Source organism: Monodelphis domestica, chromosome X, assembly GCF_027887165.1.
Source record: "Monodelphis domestica isolate mMonDom1 chromosome X, mMonDom1.pri, whole genome shotgun sequence".
NCBI lineage: Eukaryota > Metazoa > Chordata > Mammalia > Didelphimorphia > Didelphidae > Monodelphis > Monodelphis domestica.
Window position 1 is genome coordinate 36542527 of NC_077235.1, and position 19744 is coordinate 36562270.

General features: G+C 40.7%; 1 protein-coding gene across 7 annotated transcripts in view; it reads right to left on the reverse strand.

The window, feature by feature from the left end:
• AFF2 (ALF transcription elongation factor 2) overlaps window positions 1–19744 on the reverse strand; it is a 528832-nt gene that overhangs the window by 94897 nt on the left and 414191 nt on the right. For all 7 annotated transcript variants that reach the window (XM_056809873.1, XM_007507264.3, XM_056809876.1 and 4 more), the window contains 2 exons: window positions 19336–19387; window positions 4710–4747 (listed from right to left, as the gene is read on the reverse strand). In XM_056809873.1, coding sequence (XP_056665851.1) covers window positions 4710–4747; window positions 19336–19387 — 90 coding nt within the window. The remainder of the gene's footprint in view (window positions 1–4709; window positions 4748–19335; window positions 19388–19744) is intronic.

Consider the following 19744-nt stretch of genomic DNA (forward strand, 5'->3'; position numbering starts at 1 on the left):
GCTTGGCTTTACCTAGAAAAATATCACCACCACCATTTTTGGTCATGTAGATGGTGAAAGGCTTGCTGGGGTTGAAAAGAAGCTTGTAGGTAATCTGCCAGTTTCATCAACAGTGGAAAGGTGGCTGGAGCCCACTGCATCCACGTATTAATTTCCTGGAGAACATTCTAATAAGTACTATTGATTTTTTTTAATGAGGTCATTTAGAGAAAGTTTGCATTGCTCTAAAAGGCCACACAAGGTGAGAGACTCTGGATTGTAGGAGAAAACCCTAATAACTGAAGAGGCAATAAAAATAATTCTAGGCCCTTAATTAGGGGGTTTTCTTTAATTATGGCCCCCACGTTAGCGGACCCCTTCTTTCTCCTTGAATTAAGTCTAAAGAGATTTAATAAGCTGTGGACGCTATGATAACGTGGCAGTCAGAGCTCCTGGATCACCATCACCACTCAAATCTCTTCTTAGCAACTGACACTATTGTAGAATATAATATTAAAACCTGAACACATTATAAGTTTTTTTGAGAGATGCAAATTTAAAAAAAAAGATAATTGTAAAGCCTTTTCACAACACACTTTATACAGAAAGGGGAGTGAACTGTGTGGTACCTCTACCTAGAATAATACCTAAGAGATTTACATAAAGTCCCCTTTCTTGTATGGTAGCTTTTTGTGGCCTACAGTATTTGCTCTTTTGGATCAATGAACTTCAATCTGGAAAGGATAGACCTCAGCAATAATACTCAGCAGGTCGATACCTTCACCTTCTAAATGAGGAGAGTGAGGCCCAGAGAAGTGATGGGATTTGGACAAAGGAGTTGAGCTAGGTAAGACTGGCACTCAGTTTCTCTGCCTACAACTATCCTGCCCTTGTTATTCTATCAGATATGCAGGAGCATATAAGCAGCCTATACTAATGAGGCTCCTGAACCGTAGTCATTTTATTGTTATCTTCCACATGATTATGATGCAGGTCCTAATAGAATAATTGGGAAGGAGAAGAAGAAAATAAAAATGCACAATTCTCCTTGTTCATTTGAAAGAATGCATTTTAACTTAAACAGAGTCACTTTCTATATTGGTCTAAACACAGTTTCAGACAATTGCGAAGATGAGGCCAGGCATCTATTTAACTCAAATAGGTCAGTTAACTACCTCCTTAGTTGTAGAAGCTCAGAGTTGAAAGGGACCTTAGGGACTGTGTAATAGCATGACCCCCTTATGGAGTAGTATCGGCTACAACAACCCTATTTGCCGGAAGAGAGGATTCACATGAAGGTTTGCTATGTGATATGGGAACCAAATGGTGGTTTGCATGGAGAGAAGTGAAAGAGACTTAGCTAGCACTCTCAAGTTTTCCTATGCTGTTCCCAAGACCGAGCACTGCACATGAGCTAAAATCATTGCTCACAAAAGGAAGGGAGAGTTTCCAGAGTTGAATGAGTCCAAATGTAGGGTTGAGAAAGATGGAGACTATGTCAATAAAATATAAAAACAAGGGACAGTTTTACGCTCATGACAACCAAAGATATTTCTCATTTTTTGGTAACAATCAAGCTCCCTTAAAGTCAACTCAACTTATTAGTAGTCTAGGGCTCTTAGGCAAAAACCAATCACCCCAGCCTTAATAACAGAAGTAAGTCTTTTAACCTATAGGCTAGGTCACATATGGCAGAAAAATCTCTACATCTTGCAGGCATTGTTTCCACAGTGGAAGCTACTAATCATACGAGAACTGCAGAAATTAAAATTTAAGTAAAATTACCGTAGTTATTTCAAAGAGCCAGGGATGCTATAATATGAAGGTTGAAACTAAATTCTCAAGCAAGGGAAATTCCTATCCATTTACAAAGTCCCTGGGAAGCAGTTATGCTTAAGGTTAAACATATATATTATTTGAATTCTTACACCCAGAAATCCTCAACACAGGTACCTTCTGGGTTTATTTTTGCTAAATATGATATGTGTGTACACACACACACACACACACACACACACAGTTATTTAAATAAGCTATATTTAATACTTCGAATGATCGTTTTAAGTAGAGAAGCTGTTTTCCTGAAGGTACTGAAAACAAAAGCTGAATAAGGAGGAGGGGAAAAAGCAAGCCTTCACAGCATAACAGACACACACTGACAGAAAGGGTACAGGCAGTCACTGGGCTACCTTGAAACTGTGTTAGCCCTTGGTTAAGTTTCAAGGGGTAATAAAAACTTGAAAGGATAAAGCCCTTTGTATTGGCTATTTCAATGCATAACTAGGACAACTAACAACTAGCGCTCAATATATGTTCTTGAGACTACAACGGACGCTGGCTTTCCACCCCATCAAGAGTCCTCAGTTGCTGGTTTACAAGATATTTCCATCCTCCAACTATGCCAATAAAAATGCCTTTCATCAAGTATGCGCAATTCTGAGTGGTCAATAAATCCTCATTGGTTGGTTTGCTGCTTTTCAATGGACACAAAGAGTTGGGCTAAGAAAGTAAATGTAGGCTGTCATTGAGTAATTCACATCTATTGCCTTCTCCTGGTTTGATGACAGTACTTAATAAAATCTATATTTGTGATATTCCGCAATTACCAATGGACTCAATCTCTGCTTCCCCGGTGCCAGAAACAAATGGAACTCAACATTGCATACTCAGAGGAAAAGGAACCCCAGAGATCAAGAAGGGATCCTTTGCTCTAAGAATAGGCATTAAGTAGTGACCAACTAGGAGCACACACATGAATCTGAGACATATGAAGACAGTCTACAGTTAGTCAATGAGATCGGAGATGGACACTCACTAGGATATGCCCTCTCCATTTGTGGGCTGGACTCAAATTAAGTTGATCGGGATGGCTCTGCTACCCCCACAAAACTGACTACGCCTTCTTCTGGGGAAGGTCCACATTCTTTGTAAGGTACCAAATCTAGGCGGGTATGTATGTAGGACATACTTGGAGAATGCCGAGAGCCCCCTACCTGCTGAGCTTGGTCCAATGTTCTCTAGAACATAGCTCCTGCCACAGAAAGTGGAAGTATTGCTTAATAGATCTTTTCTTGCATAAGCATATTGAATATTCATTGGGGATGCAGAATTGACTACCCAGAGACTATGAGCCTCTTTTAATTCACTGACAAAATAACAAGCATTTTCTCTCCTATCAGTTGGATTCTGTCTTGGTCTGCAGCCATGAGTTTCAGGCTCAGGACTTAAGATTCTCTGATGAAAAGGCCCAGATGGTGGGTTGTAACATGAACCCAGGTGCAAGAGACTGCAAAGCCCCACTAATTCAATAGATTTTTTAATTAGAGGACAATTGTAAATACCCAGGAGTGGGTCATGCCTTGGGTCTTTTACCAAGCAGATTCAAAAACACACTAAGGAATTTTTAAAAAATCTCAAAATTCCATGTTAAATGAGTAATCTTTTGGGCAACTGTCAGATCACTGTGGTTCCCACCCCCGCCCTGCCCAGGCTACTTTTCTCTTTGTTATACGTCTAAGCTTGCTAAATGTTATATGGAATCTATAAACACAGCCATTAAAACACACTTATTTGTGGAAAGCATTTCTATCATTAATTGAAAAGAAAATTGCTGCCCCCTTTAGAACAATGAATAGCATTCTACACTAAGAAAATAGTCTGGCCTTCCAACACGAGGAAGAAGACACTGGAGAACCCTACTAGCTCTAGGTTTTGGGGGGTTTCCATTGCAATTGGGCATGGATTCATCTCTGGCTCACACCCTCATGGTTGAAGGCTCTGGTCAGGGTTAGTGGTACAGTCTGTGACAGTGGCAAACTTGAACAGTAATGAGCCCACCCAGAGATCAAACCCACGGTCCCGATGCCATGCTCTAAACCACGGGGGTAACTGACACACAGTACCAAAGACCTACTCTCCATGAATGTGCAACTTCTAGGGACGTGATATTGCTGGTGATGTAAGAACATAGTAAGTGGGCTGGTTCCTTCGTTTGGAAATGAAACAGCTTTCAGAATTTGTCCATGGTGGGACATTGAAATCAGATACCAAGTCAACCAAAATGACTAATGATCAACCACCCATTTAACTGGAAAAAAATCTTTCATCTGGAGATATAGACCAGATGTCTAAAGAGTACTGTAATGAAAGAATGGTATGACAGAAGACTATTCCAGAAAATGCCTGGAAAATTGGCCTCAGTAAGCTCACCTTTCAGAAATCAGTAGAAGGAAAAAGAAAATCACATTTTCAGAGCTTTTCATCACTAGAGAAGAGAGGTCTAGGCACAAAGGTAGGTGGCAAAACATTCCCACGTGGCTAGAAAGCATTTGGCATAGTTTCAGTGATTTCCCTCTCTGTCAGATCTTTCTAAGGCTTGCAATTAAAAATGTAATCTTTGTAGCATGTGCAAAGCCCGCAAGGCCAGAAGTACTATTTGTCTAAAATGATTATAATATTATTTGGCAGCTATTCATAGAACGCACATATTAATTTATGTAAACTGGGCCCAACTTAGGGCATTTTCTCATCAGGGATATGGGGGAAACCAAAGCAGGCCCCTGCTGATTACAAGAATCTTTTATGGCTACAATTCAGGATTAAATCAAATTCCAGTCAGTCTCAGTCTCTCTCTCTCTCACACACACATACACACACACAATACTAAATTATTTTTCTTTACATAAAGATTGTTAAAGTTAAAATTTCCAATTGGCAAAAAAGGGACTTACTTTGAAGGAATGTCCATGGTTTTTGCCTTTTCAATGTCCTGTGGATGAAAGAAAAAACCACAATTAAGCAATGTTAGTAGGCACAATCTTCCCACAACACAATTTACACTGTCAGAATGCTTCACAGCAACATACTATGCAAACTAAAGCAGACTGCCTCAGGAAAGCCGAGCCAGAAACAAAAAAGGCAAATTCGTCTTTTCACAGGAATATTGTCACCTGCCCTAGGTCGGCTTCCAGACGCTGACGTGACAGCACACGCCTGCATCTAGTATCCAGCAGGAATCCCCAAAGTGCAGAGTCAAAAGTACTACTTGGGCTCTAATTCTTGTAACATGTCTTTCTTCCTTCTGGCATCTATGAATGTGAATTTTCTTTTAATGGACTGGGAGAGGAGCGCTGGGGGAGATACTCATACGGAATTCTAGGAGCATTGTGAGGTTGATGGCATGGAACCCTCATCTGAACACCACCACAGAGCTCCTATGACCACCATAACATTCCCATGGTCATGGGTCCAAGCAGCATTTGTTTCCAGATTGTTTTTTATTAGCCAACACCACCAAAGGGCAAAAGATGACCAAAAGCTCAGATCAATTTATACTTGTGAAGCCTCTGAGAAAACAGAGCTCAAATCAACTAAATGAGTCAATGTCTGGGCCTCTTGGCCTGTACCAGCTTGGACGTGGAGCCTGGGTTCCAGTTTATTGCTGAATCCATTGATCTGTGTACAGTCCATTTATCATTCATGAAAAGAGCTAGTGATCTTCACAGTATATTAGAAGAAACAACTCAGATCATCTGTCAACGGCCCTCTTATTTCTCTTTCCCTCTCCACAGGGATTTCATCTCCTTCGATTCTTCTTGAATTAAAATGTTGCTAAGCAACACAGCTGGGGGCACTGATGGTAGAATGGTTACAGTCTACCAAAGTGTTCAAACACCTGGAGGTTTTTAGGGATGATTTCCCCTCCTCCATTTCTATAGCATAATTATGGTATCACAAACAAACTCATAGATTTCTCAAATGCACTGAAGCTAAATAAATCATATTAATAGAAAGGGAAGGGTTTGAAAAAACAAGGATAGCATCAAGTCAAACCCTTTTACAATGTCCAGGGAGTGGGTATTAGTTTTATAAAGACTCCGCAGGAGGGAGAAAGGGGGAGAGGAAGGTAGGGTGGACCAGAGAGATGAATGAGAAAAAAAGAAATTCTTAACAGAGATTGCATTAATGCACCATTAGAATATAGGCTCTTTTAAGCATTCTTGTTCAATAACATCATCCTTCTAAATCTAAATCCATCACATTTCGATTTTGGAATCTTCGTTTGGTGAAATTTAGATTTTGTTGCTAAAGAAATAACCATTATTTTTGATAGGGCAATGGAGTCAAGAATCGTATGTCCATCATTTGCCCGAGTCTAAAATTTGCAAGTGCTAACATGGCAAGAAGGCAAACAGAAGATGGAACAGGTTAAAAGAAGGAAACAGGCCATCTCTTGTTGGCTCTTATAACACCTGGAATTTGGTGACCCAATAGTGGTGGGGAGGGAATCACTAATTCAGGCCTTTTACCAAAGTGGGTCTTTCTGCTAATGGTGTGGATCTTCCCAAGACTACCAGATGAGGTTAACAAAGGAAGAGCAAGAGGCTGAGCCAAATGTCCACCAGACTCTTGCCACTCAAAGCTTTTCTACACATCCACAGGCCTCCTGCTCATCTTGGCTAGAGGAAAGCAGTTTGAGGTTGCGAGCCAGAGAAAGAGAGTTCTGGGGAAAATGAAGATCAAACCTCTGCTGGCTCCTCAAAACTGTGAAAGCTAGCTGCATTTTCCTCATTTTTAGTTGGAATAACTCCTGTTACTAAAAGTCACTTGGCATCAAGTTCAAGTATGTATGCGATTCCTTTCAGAGCAGAGAGCATCATTACGAGCGTGCCCAGGAACAAAAGGGGGATGGAGAAAGAAATCAAAGGGGGGACAGTGAGGAACTGGAGCTTTGATAAAGAAACATATCATCTGAAAACGCTATCTGTACATCAAGCCAGTCAATTTGAGCTCATTATCTCCCTATGATCAGGAGAAATGCAATTGTGTTTGGGGCAGGTCTCTTTGAAATGTAGTCTTTTATATAGCCAATACAGGAAAATACTTCCTTCAAACAATTTTCCCCCTAGGTTGCTATTGACTCAGATTGTCTCGGTTGAATCATTCCCTTTGCTTTAGTAATTAATTTTCCATCAGTTTGAAATTCCCAGCTCTAGTCAGGATTGTTCCTGGCTATCCTTCAAGTCTCTCTCTGCCTCCCCATTCTATTCTCATGAAAGAGAATGAATGTATTGAGTCTATCCAGTAGATAGTTTCTGCCCCTCATTAAAAGAGATTTTAATTGACATCCTTTGTTTTAACATTGCTTAGATGGATCCCTGTATTCCTCCCTCTCCCTCAGAGCAACCTCTTAAAACAAAGAGTTTTTTAAAGGGGAAAAAACTGTGTAAACTGGTTTAACACATTCAAACACGTTGCTGTTGTATTAAGTGTTTCATGCCAATGGACCTCTACCTCTGCAAAGCAGTGGGGGGTGGGGAGAATGTCATTTCAAGTGCTGCTATTCATATTTTGGTGTATTTGAAGCTTTTTTTGTCAATAACTTCCTTGGGGAATAAACCTAGCAACAGAATCTCTGGACCAAAGAAGAGGGACATTTAAGTCACTTTCTCAGCACAGTTCCAAATTGATTTGAGAATAGTCATACTAATTCACAGCTCCACTAACAATGCATTGGTGTGACTATTATATGAACTCCTTCATTACTATTCTCATTTTTTGCCATCTTTGCTGATTTTCTGGATATAAGGGGGAAACCTCAGCATTTTTTGGATTTGCATTCTGCTCTTACTATTAGTTACTTGGGTCATTCTTTCATAGCCTATTAATCATTTGCATTTCTTTAAAGATGTCTCAATTTAAAAATTAATTAAATGATTGATGAGACGTCAATGAAAAGATTTTATTATTTTCCCACATGGATTCTTTTTGTACAATGTTTATATGGTCCTAAATGGCCAAAGCTTTTCTGGTGAAATATAAAGGTGAGGAGATTTGCCTCCTGAAATGATGGGTGTTGAGCAGACAATTCCCCACGGGAGATACATGTGCCAGGATGGGTGATAATAGATCACAAATAATTGAACAAACGCAATACACCTATCATGTAATTTCCTGAGCAGTGAAAAGGGGGAATATTGGGAACATAGTTAACTATGAGTTTAAAAAGATGCATCACGGTACTTTAAACAGATTAGAAAATGGAGGTGAGAGCATTATGTCACTTTGACTTCTAATTTCTGAGTTTTAGTAACCTCTAACCCCCCCCCCTTCAGAGAATGTTGGATGGCTCTTCTAGAAAGACAGTGATCTCTACTCTTGCCAATGTTCTTGACAATTCTCCTGATTTTATGCAGTTTTTGTAAAGGTATACTTAAAGGGCAAGATGGGAGTGAAACTTGAGATCAAGGCAGTATGATAGAAGAAAAAGCAACAGGATGAAGCTATAAATCACTTACTTTTCTTGTTAATTTGAGCATGTCTATATTTAAGATCAAATAATATACCAGACTATGAAACATACTAATTAGATTTACAAAATGATGTAGAATCCGAAGTGACCATTACTTCAATAGGGAATGTAGGTATCCAATCCCCCTCTTATGCTCCCTAGCAATGTCAGCTTTACATTGACCATTTCTCTGTCAGCTCCTCCTCATAGCAGCTAGGAGTTGCAGTGAATAGATAAAAATGTTGGGTCTGAAGTCAGGAAGTCCAGAGTTCAAATTCTAACACACAGTTGGTGTCTAATAAATGCTCGTTTCCTTCCTTTCTACTACTCAAAACCCAGGAGGGAATGAATTCTAAAACTCAAATATAAAAAGGAGAGGAATTCAAAGGGATTCAAAAATTCCAAACAGAGGAATTCACATTTTATCATAGAGTTAATAGGAGCCACTGAAGTTTACTGGGAAGAAGAGTGCCCGAGTCAGATTTGATTTCTGCTTTAGGAATATTACTTTAGCCATTGTGTGGAGGAGAGATAAGTGAGAGAAGAGATAGTGTCAATATGGAAGCAACATAATTTGGCAAATGACTGTATATTGGGGTGGGGTGGGGTGAGGGAGGGTAAAACTTCAAGAATGGCTCCCAGGTTGTAAACTAGGGTGACTGAAAGGTTGGTGGTGTCCTTAATACAAAGAGGCAAGTAGGGCAAAGGAGAGTGTTGGGTGTGTGGATGAGTTCTGTTTTGAAATGCCAAACTTGAGATATCCATTGGCAATCCAGTTGGAAATACCCATTTCCAACATTTGTTGATGTGCGGTTAAAGCTCGAAAGAAAGGAAGGTTGGAGCTGGATATACAGATCTAAGAAATACTTGCATACAAATGATAATTGAATCCACCCAAGATAATGAGATCACCAACTGAGAGTGTAGAGGAAAAAAGAGAAGAGGGCCCAGAATGGAGCCCAATAAAACTGTTAAAGAACACAAGGTCACAAAAAGATCTCTGTGGTATTAGATTAGAATCTTCCCTCCACAAGAACCCATTAATGATGCCTCTTGGGATGAATCCAAAAGTACTATCCCATACCACTATACTCTCCATTTGGATAGCCTCAGAGGGGCTGTCCAATTGTTGAAATCCAGTTGTAAAAAAAAAGTTAAAATAAAATCCAGCTATGATCATTTCCTGCTTGATCAGTTTATTTCCTGGGTCAAAGAATGAAATAAAGTTAGACTGGCAGGGTGCACTCATGCCAGATTTGCTACTTCTACCTGAGAAATCACGGGGTACTCTTTTTTCCTTTCTGAGATTCAATTTCTTCTTCTGTAAACTGAGAAGCCTAGAGTCAATTATCCCTAACATCCTTTCCTGACTGAAATCCTATGATCCTGATGGGTACAGGGAGAAACAGAGGACAGGGCTTGAGTCACATTTCACTATGTTAACCATAAAACTGCCCAGCCTTCACAGACAAAACCAGCTATAGCAGGACAACATCCCATATCCAGTGAATTTCATCGATAGCACACACACAAAATTCTTTTAAGGAAAAACCCAGGCCTGCACTTGAAAAGTTCATATGTGACTATAGGAATTTTTAAGGCAGTCAAATCTTACCTAATAATCCTCAGATGATCCTAATCCATCAGCTAGATGAACTCTAAAGTTTCAAGAATGGTTGGGGATCTTAAGAATCAATCTGTGTTTATACCCAGATTTAACGAATGACCCACCTATTCCCTTCGGTGAGATTTCATATAAGGTAACTTCAATACAATTTCTTCCTTTTTCTAAATAACAAATTGACTCAAAGGAGATAACTATGTTTTCTGTGTGGTAAGATTATCAAGGTGAGTATGGAGATGGATGGCCTGGAGATATTCGAAACCCTGGACTAATTTCACAAGGCAGACTGTTTGGGTATTGCTTTTTCCCCTCGCTATAATAATGCTCCTGTCAGTCACACGTAAAATGGGACTTTATTATCATTGATTGTCCTATATATCTCTCTTATGTTTTCTATCTATAGGTCTCTGACATCATGCTCTTTTTTGGACATCGTGCTATTTATATTACCTTCTTAGCTAAATGTATCATGCTTTGCGGTTGCCCAAACCATCTCATTGATATCTTTTAAGAATCCACGTGCACTGGCTCTGTCTATATAACACTGAGTAAGTGGAGACCCTTAGAAAGGGTTAGGTACCTAGATGGTTCCAAGGAACTCGATCGTTCTCTCTTCACTTGATTGCCCTGGTGGTGTGGAGACACAACTGTGCTATAACCCTAGCAGGCTATTGGCAAATGGAATCGATCTGCCATTTCAGGAGAAAAACCTGAAACAAACTAATTCATTCACAAATGACTTCATCATTGATGCACTTGGATGTACTGTGATCAATAACTATAAGAACGGGTAAAATCACTTAGGCAGACACATACCTACAATAGAGGAATTCAAAGTAATCGTTTTGCTGAGCATGGAGGAAGGAGCCAGCACAAAGACTCTCTCTTCGCGTTTGGGACACCACTGATTCAACCTTGCCATTTATTTATAGGCTGTCTACAATGAAGCCAGAGCCAGGGGATGAGACAGGACAAACTCAGCCTGTGCATCCATGCAGATATCTAGGTGATTGAATCTTATATCTAGACGTTGGCTGATTTGGTAGGACAACCACAATCCACAGAAAGATTTCAACTAACGTGTTCTCTTCCTTTCTTGCCTAAAAAGGAGTTCGCATCCTATGTTCTAATCTTGAGCCTAGATGAAGAGAAGAAGTGGTCCCCCTCTCTCCATCTATGCAGTCATTGGCAATGGAATGGTGGTCTCCAGTCTGTGAGGTGGTACGTTAGGGATCCCACTTCACCCTCCAGCCATGTCGCAATCCCCCCTTGGAATAATGTTGCCAGGACTATTCTTATGGGTTGTAGCAACACTAAATTGCAACTCAGAGCCCATGGGGTGGGGAGTGTGCGTAGATTAAGACTCCTTCCAACTTCCTACTGCCTCTGGCCCCTTCCCAATGAGGGGAAAGGCCTCACCGTCATCTTTAGGCTGTCTATCCAAAACAAAAAAAGCATCTAGACATGCACAGCCAATCTTGGTTTAACACTTGTTCCTTTTGTCTTCATGTGCATTTGGATAGAAAAAAATCAGGAGGAATTTTTTAAGCAGCAGGTCCAGAGCTGACATGAACACTACTCTGAAGTACTTATGCTGTGCTGCTGCTGGAAAGAAATTCCTTTGGAAACCCCTTTTTGTCAACTGACCATATTCTTTAAGCCTTGAGTTTCTGCTTATGATTCAATGGACCTCCCATTTAATTGCTTTCTATTAAGCAGCCTCCTTCAGTCACAAGTTCTCTGTTGACACTAATAATCAATCGTAAGGGGAGTAAATAGAAGGATAGCAAGGCAAAGCTTCTCTGTATTTACTTGAGGCATTTCTTTCCTCAACCAGAAATGTCATTTAGCAATTGTGCATACCAGTCACTGACGAACAGGAAACTCTCTGGATTTGTGGGTTTAAAATGTAGGATTTCATTTAGCCTCCTCTTTCCTGGTCCTGACTTGGCTTAGGCTCTGGCCCCATCTCTTGCTCCCAGCTGCTGAGAAGGGCCTCACCCTCCTTGCTCAGAGAAAACGGTAAATGGTAAAAAGAAGTTTCTGTCTAGTCAAATCAGAAGTGAAACCCTCAAGTAGGGGAGAACCCCAAGCCTCCCTCTGATTCCACGCGGAAGACTCCCAAGGCACATTCCACGAGGCTAGTTTTCTGCCTTAGACCAAAGTTCACATGAACAAGAGTCAAGGCCTACACAATCTGCTTATCTTAGCTCCAATTCTGGCCATTTTTCTAAAGAGTTAAAATATTTTCTTCTTCGCTCACAAGAAATTAATAATAATTTGCTCACACAAAATAAATAAAAGCCTTGGCAGCTTCACAATTCATTCCAGCTTCTCCTCTGAAGGAGAGGCCACAAGGTCTTGGTTGTTGTAGGTTGCCTCATGCCCTTCGTAGCAGGCAGGATGCATTTAAGGGGCAGGCTACATTAGGCTAGGGCTATAAAGCCCCAATCCTAAATCCCCAGCTCTTCAACCCAAACAACAAATAAAAGAGACTACAAGCCTCCTTAAACCAATGGCGAAATTTCACTTAGGGCACCAATGGTACAGACTGTACAATTTTATTTTGTGGATGCTTATATTTGTTTTATGAAGGCAAAAAGGTTTACTTAAACCGAGATGAGAACCCATTTTCAATTTTGGCTGAACTTGGCTCCTTGTTACGAAATACAGCCTGGAAATGTAACTGAGCATCATGGTCTCATTTATTAAGGCTACTAATGGCCTATAGTTAAGGGAGGCCATCTAAAATAACACAGTGCTTCCCAAACTAATTTGGCTACCGATCCTTTTTTCTCCCCCCCCCCCCCCCCCGGACATGGGTCATTGATTTATTTCGAGTCACAAAGGACACGTAGGTAGGAATTTGTCTGTGGTCCTAGGGAAGGGAAGTAGTAGGGAGTTCCTAGTAGCCTAGAACATGCTATATGGACAACCTTGAGGTTAAAGGGCTATTTTTTGCACTACAATGCTCTTTGCTATATATAAATAGCATCCATTTGCTTTTACTTGGGCTCTCCTTCCAAGTTCCTTTAGGCTGAATCGAAGCTACACTTCAGACCCCTCTAGGAGTTACAAGAATGAGGACAACAACAAAGAGCCACCATTTTAAGTTCAACAAACAAGAAGTAGTGGCTATAATTAAAGTATACACTGAAAATCAATTGGTTCATTGGCTAACTATTCCTCCCTTCTGTGGACATAAGCCAACTGATGGCTTTTAGTTATGCCACCTTGAGCTGGGTCACATGGCTATACATCTGTGTGTATTCATGGATAGTCCATTATATGCATATCCTAAGTCAAAACATTTGTGACTAAAAATAGCAGATCTAATTACAATGGAAAAATTCAGCACGCAGGTTTCTAAACAGTGAAATAGTTGCCTGGAGCATATTAAAAATCACATCATACAAGCCCTAAGCATTTTCTTATTAATCCAGTCTCTGTTAATAAAGCAGAATGGCATATATAATCTGGGGAATATAAAGGCCAATGTTATTCTATTAACCTTATATGTTATCCTATTCACTTTCCTGTCATTAATGAATACATTAAAATTTCCTCTCTTATTATCTAATTGCCGGATAATTTCAAAATTACAATATAAGAGTTTTCTTGAGCCAGTCTTCCACCATCCCCATTCTGCCTCAGATTTCATTGGGCGCCAATGGAAGAGAAGCCACCTATGTTCCGAGACTACCCAAGGTATTTGGCAATGAGTTTCATCCTAATCCATCTGATTTGTCTGTAGTTTTAACAAGCTGATCTCACTCACTATGACACTATTGATGCTATTACAGAAGAACTGTTGGACTGATAACAAAGTCAATGGCCATTGAGAGAAACCTTGGGGAGGGAACAACTTGTTTGGTAAGGATACGTTTTGATAACTGGGGCTACAAAATAGGTTTGGTTGTGGCTGGAAAGAGGATATGTTGACGGAATGCATTCAGTCATAGTAGATTTATTTCCAAACTAGTTGCTGGGAGGATGGGTAAATAAATGGGCATGCATCTTTACCATTTTTCCTAGACTTCAGGTAAAGTTATTAAGAAGTTGGTCTTCTCACACATGCTAAAGTTAACCGAAACACGACTTACTTTAGGATCATTAGAGTTTCATCTGATTTTTATCAGGATCTGTAGTTTGGAAATGATCTCACAAGACTGTTCAAAGTAGATGGTTGTCTCTCCTGCTCTTTCATTTACTTCTACCTCTTTTTGATGCCCTTCCTCTTCCCAGGGCCCTCAGGCCAACTTATGGTTATTCAGAGGCTTCTATGACTGTGTGCCAACCAGACCTGGCCTCCTTTGAGAGTTCCTCATGTATTTGGTATATATTCTCTCTCATCCCTACCTCCCTTCTTTCATTCACCAACTAAATACGAGAAAATGCCGTTTTTTGGTGTTATTGAGAAAATACTTTTCATTTTCCCTGACTAAATTCTATGAAAGCTTTGTGTGCAAGGCCCAGTTGGAAGAATCACCCAAGGCTGTCACAATTCTGTTATAGTTCTTCCTCAGTAATTCGTTTTACTTACAAGTATCTGATGTTAAACTAGGTCTCAAAAGGAGACTAGGATTAAATAGAAAATCCGGATCAAAACCCTGGATTAAAATCCAACTGGTTTGTATGTGTGAATCATCGCATGTAAGAGAAAATCAGGAAGTAAAGGGGAGAAGAGAAAAGACAAATATTTTATGCCATTTCCCTGTCTAAAGTGCTACTCATGTTAACAACACCAATAGCAAAGCTGCCCAGCTTCCAAAGCCCTTTGATTAGGGACCATCTCAAAGGGGAAGAAGTTCTCCCTCAGGCAAAAGGCTAAAGAAAATACAACACTCGCTTCAAATTCCATCTCTAAGCACATCTTATTAGGATGCTTTGTGCTCCAAAGCTCATTTGAGCTGTGCAGCACAGCTTGTGAGGCCCAGAAAGCATCCACTTCTGCTGATCCTGGTCACTGGTGAAACACAGCTTGCCACATTCCACATTTTGGAAACACCTATGATATTGCTGGGGAATTTCAAAATGAGAACATGAGAGCTTCCTTCAGCCAGTCTCCAAATGCCGCCATTCTGCCTGGGATTTCAATGTGTGCCAATGACAGAGAAACCATCTATGCTGAAAGACTCTACCCAAGGTGTTTGGCAATGAGTTTGGGCTATGATACCGTTATGGAGGGTTCCAGTTAACAAAGTCCTGTTAATACTCAAGAAGTCCCGAAAAGGCATTTTGGACAGAGCCTACCACTTCTGAGGCCCTAGTGGCTGTCTCCAAGTCTACAGGTCTGGAGAGTACTCCGCAGGGAGTTAGCGATGACTTAGGAAGATTGCATTATGGTGCCTCCACATTAGTGCATGGTAACAGCTTACTCCTTTGTCCTGCATAAATGGAACCTAATGAGCTCCTTCAGGGAGATACCCAGCATATGTTTACCTGGTGCTGAGTCTCTGCCACAGAGGGCTCTAGGGCCTGGCCCCCATGTGTTTGCAAGGCTTTTGGAATAGGTCAAGCTGTGGATAGCTTAAAACTTTAGAGACAGCCATTTTAATAAACCTGTCAATACAATTTCTTTGTAAAGAAAAAACTCAACATTTGTGACTGATTAAGCTTCTTCTATTGAAAGAGAAGCAACAGGTCTATCTCTTTAGATCTTTTATTGAACTGCAAGCAGAGCATCAATAACTGCTCCTCAGCTGGAAAGGAAAATTGATTCCAGGTTTAACCCCTCATTTTCAAGGTTCCTTTAATCCCATAGAACTCAAAAGCAGACAGAAAATGAAAAGCCAACAAAACCGCCAACAGGAAAGGGGTCAGCGGCATCTGCCCCAGACATCTCAAAATGCAACATGCAGGGCCCAAACTGACCTTGCTGTCTCTCTCCCCAAATGCTTCTCTCTTCATAACTTCTTTGTTACTGTCAAGGAACCACTGTCCTCCTGGGCACTCAGGCTCCCAATCTCTGTGTCATCACTGACTCCTCACTCTCGCTCATTTCTCACAAGTAGTCTGGGATCAAAGCCTATTGGTTCTACATTCACCCTCGGCTTTCCTCTCCTCTGATGCTGGCCCATCCTGGCACAGGCCCTCATTGTCTTCTGTCTGTCTCAGTGCAATAGCCTTTTGGTTGATCATCCCATCTTATCTCTTCCAACTCAGCTCTCCAAGTCATCTTCTAAATGCAAGTCCAACTATGTCTTACTCAATAAACTCCAGTGGTTCCCTCTCACCTTCAGGATCAAATATAAGATCTTCCCTTTGGCATTCAAGGCCCTTTATAACTTGGTCCCTTCCTACTTTATGAGTCTTCTTGTGCTTTTCCATTCTACTCTACTCTATGACTCATGCACACTGGCCTCTTTGCTGCTCCTTGCCCCCAACACTCCATCTCCCACTTCCTTGACGTTTTTACCATATGTCCCCCAAGCCTGGAATAGCCATCTTTTTCTCTGTTTTCTACCTCCCTTCTGGTCTCAGCTCACATTTTCCCTTCTGAAAGGGGCCCTTCATAGCCCTACCTGTAAATGCTGGCACCTTTCCTCAGATTAACCCTCCACATATATCATATGTAAATAGTTGTTAAAGTGTTCTCTCCCACTTCTGTCTTTCTTTGTATCCCTGGAACTTAGCACAGCATCTAACATAGTAACACACTTACAAATTTTGTTTGTTGACTTGACTCGACTACCATGAAGGGCAAAGAAGCCAGCAAATCATTTATGGTCATAGATTTGAAGCAGAAAGGAGCCCCAGAGATCATGTAATCCAACCCTCTTCTTTAACTGAAAAGGAAACCAAGGACCAGACAAGAGAAAGGACTTGCCTAAAGTCACACAGGTACAAATAGTAGAGTCAAGTTTTCTGGCATCACATCTAACACTGTTTGTTGTGCTACTTCATCTATGACCATTAGACAACCCAGCCTAGCTCGTGGCTCACACATGCAACTCAAAGCATGGTAGTCAACTTATATTGTCTTGAAAATGACTATTAAGGAGGCATGAAAAATGAGGGGTGATGAATTGCAAATCTAATGATATCAATAATGGGCTGAAAGGTGAAGGGCCCCATCAAAATAATGCTTAGGAATTGGAAATGGAAGAGGCATCAGAGGGCTCATCTAGTCCAAAACCCTAATTTTAGAAAGGTAGAAACTAGAGGCCAGAGAGGGGGGTTGACTTGGCCAAAGTCATACACTTAGGGGGACTTGACCCCAAGTATCCTGTCTACAAACCCAGTGATCCTCCACCTGACTGCACTTATCTATTATCATCACACAATCCCCAATTCACTGTCTCTCATGCCACATTTCCTATCAGTTGCCAAGCTTTGCTGATTCCACAGCATCTGCAAATTCTCCTGCATCCGTCCCGTTCTCTTTACTCGCATGACTACCATCTAATCTCACCCCATGAATCTTCAATGGTTCCCAATTGACTTGAGGATAAAGTACAAACTCTTCTGTTTGTATTTAAAGACCTTCACAATCTGTCTTGATTGCACATTACTCTCTCTCGGCAACATTACGGGTTAGCCAAACTGGTTTATTTGCTATTTCTTATACTCAACATTCCATCTCTTTGGAATCAGTGCTTTTGCAGTCTTCATCTCCTGCTTGCCCTGCCCTTCCCCTTTCTTCCCCTACCCCCCAATCCCTGGAAGCCGTTCTCATCTCACTATAAATATAGCCTTTTGGCATGCCTAGTTTCCTTCAAGGCCACCTCCTTCAGGATGTCTTTCCTGACTCCCCCATTTATTAGCTTTTCTTCCCTACCATGAAATCACCTTGTTTTTATTTTACATTTTATTTCCCTCAGCAACCTGTCAGCGCCTTGAGGGCAGGACCAATTTATTTTTCTCTGTGTTTCCCCAGAGAATAGCGCATAGTAGGGATCTGACACGCAAGGGGAATGTTGCTATTGGAATTCAACTTTTATCCCCGATGCCCAGCACAACAATTGTATGCCTCTTGCTCAGTGGGTACCAATCAATGACTGCTGAATTGAACTGAAATTAAAAGAGCACTTGGAAAGAGTTATTCTTTGGAAACGTGATTAATATAATTTCCTAGGGGGTTGCTATAGAGCCTATATTGGCTAGTCTCTCATCACTGGTTCAAAATTCATCAGAATGCAGCCATTAGTGGACTGAAGTCAATTCCTAGCAGGTTCTTAATACAAGCCTCAAATTACCTTCTGTCATCTGGGACCGAATAGACTAAAAAGCTATCTGTGCATCCAGAGATGTTCTTTCCACTTCATCACTAGGCATGGCAAAACGAGGGCTTTGAGGTTGGGGTAAAATGGTTTGGTTTGGAAGTGGAGAACAGCAGTTGGTATGTTTTGGGCAGCCCTCTGGCTCACCCAGGAAGGATACAGTTCTCTAAGGGACCCTATAGCTTTCGATGATGAAATATCTCTGTATCTTTTATTATTAAACAGCTCTTTCAGCTCAGGGCTCAGGACTGATGCTAAAATATCTTCTTCTTCTTTTTTTTTTTTTTGAGAAAAAACTTGGTCCAAAGAATGGTAAAAGAAAAAAGTGAGATGTAGAACAGAGAATATGAAGAGATCCCCAAACCTGCACATGTTTTCAGGGTGAACTTTCCTTGACAAGTAATAATATGCATAGGTGACTTTGTAGATATAAACAGCGAAAGGCAGGAAAAGATCACATTTCCTTTAGAGGGGAATCTTACTCAGTTTCGTTTACAACCCCAAGCTCCAAAGCTGAACATTTGGTATCTTTAATTTGGATATGATAATGTTCCCATGCCAGCCTCATGATCCGTTTAGATATTTGAGGGAATTCGACTTGGAATTTAAACGCATCCTAATTGCTTAGTTGATGTTTATGCAGATGACCTGTATGCCTGCTTGGCATGTTTAATATTGTTTTTGATGGGGGGAAGTGGCAACAACGTAAAAGGTATGGGACCAAAATGCCAAATTGGAAGCTTTCACATTTAGATCCTGGATTTATCTACTGTACATGGACTTGAAACATACTCTCAGGATCCTTGATGCATCAAGCTATAACATTAAAAAAGTATTTAGAAAAGAGAATGTGTTAAGCAAGTTGACAGTAACTGGTTGGCAGTATAGTACAATAGACAGAGTACTAGTTTGGGAACAAGAAGGCCTGAGTTCAAATCCTGGCTGTGCCACTTGGTTATTTTTGAGAACAGGATGAAGTCACTCAGATTTTCTGGTATTCACCTTCCCTCCTCTGTGAAGTGACTTGGTTGATCTATGATTCCTCTTCTCTTCTCTCTTGAACCACTCCAGTACTCCTCCTCCCCACTTTGCCCCCTACCCCTGGGGCAACTGCCTCCACTTTTGTCCTTCACTCTCTCTTTGCTACAGACTTCAGATATACAGATATATGTGGCTTGTTTTCAAATGCAAACAATGTGACTGATATCCAGTACACTTACCTGCTCAATTTCATCCTCATCACTGCTAATTTTCAGGTCGTCTTCAAGCATTCTGCAAGAAACAAAAAAACAAACCTCCATTAGCAACTTTAAACTCCCTTTCTAAAATGCATAATTGTCATGGAGTCCATCTTTTAATCATTCAACCAACAATCAACCAATATTTAGTAATCTAATCAACAGAACATAAGAATGAATGGATTCAAGAGTATATAAGCTGCTTGTCTCTATGGCATCTTGTCTAAAGACAGACACCACTTACTTGCACACGATTTCCCTCTAAAACCATGGATCTGGGATGAATGGATCATATGGATTTCAGTTCTCATCAATGTGGGCATTTCTGCCAACAATGCAGATTGTGTCCCATATATGTTTACCTATCCAGTCTGTCCCACTTTTCCTCAAT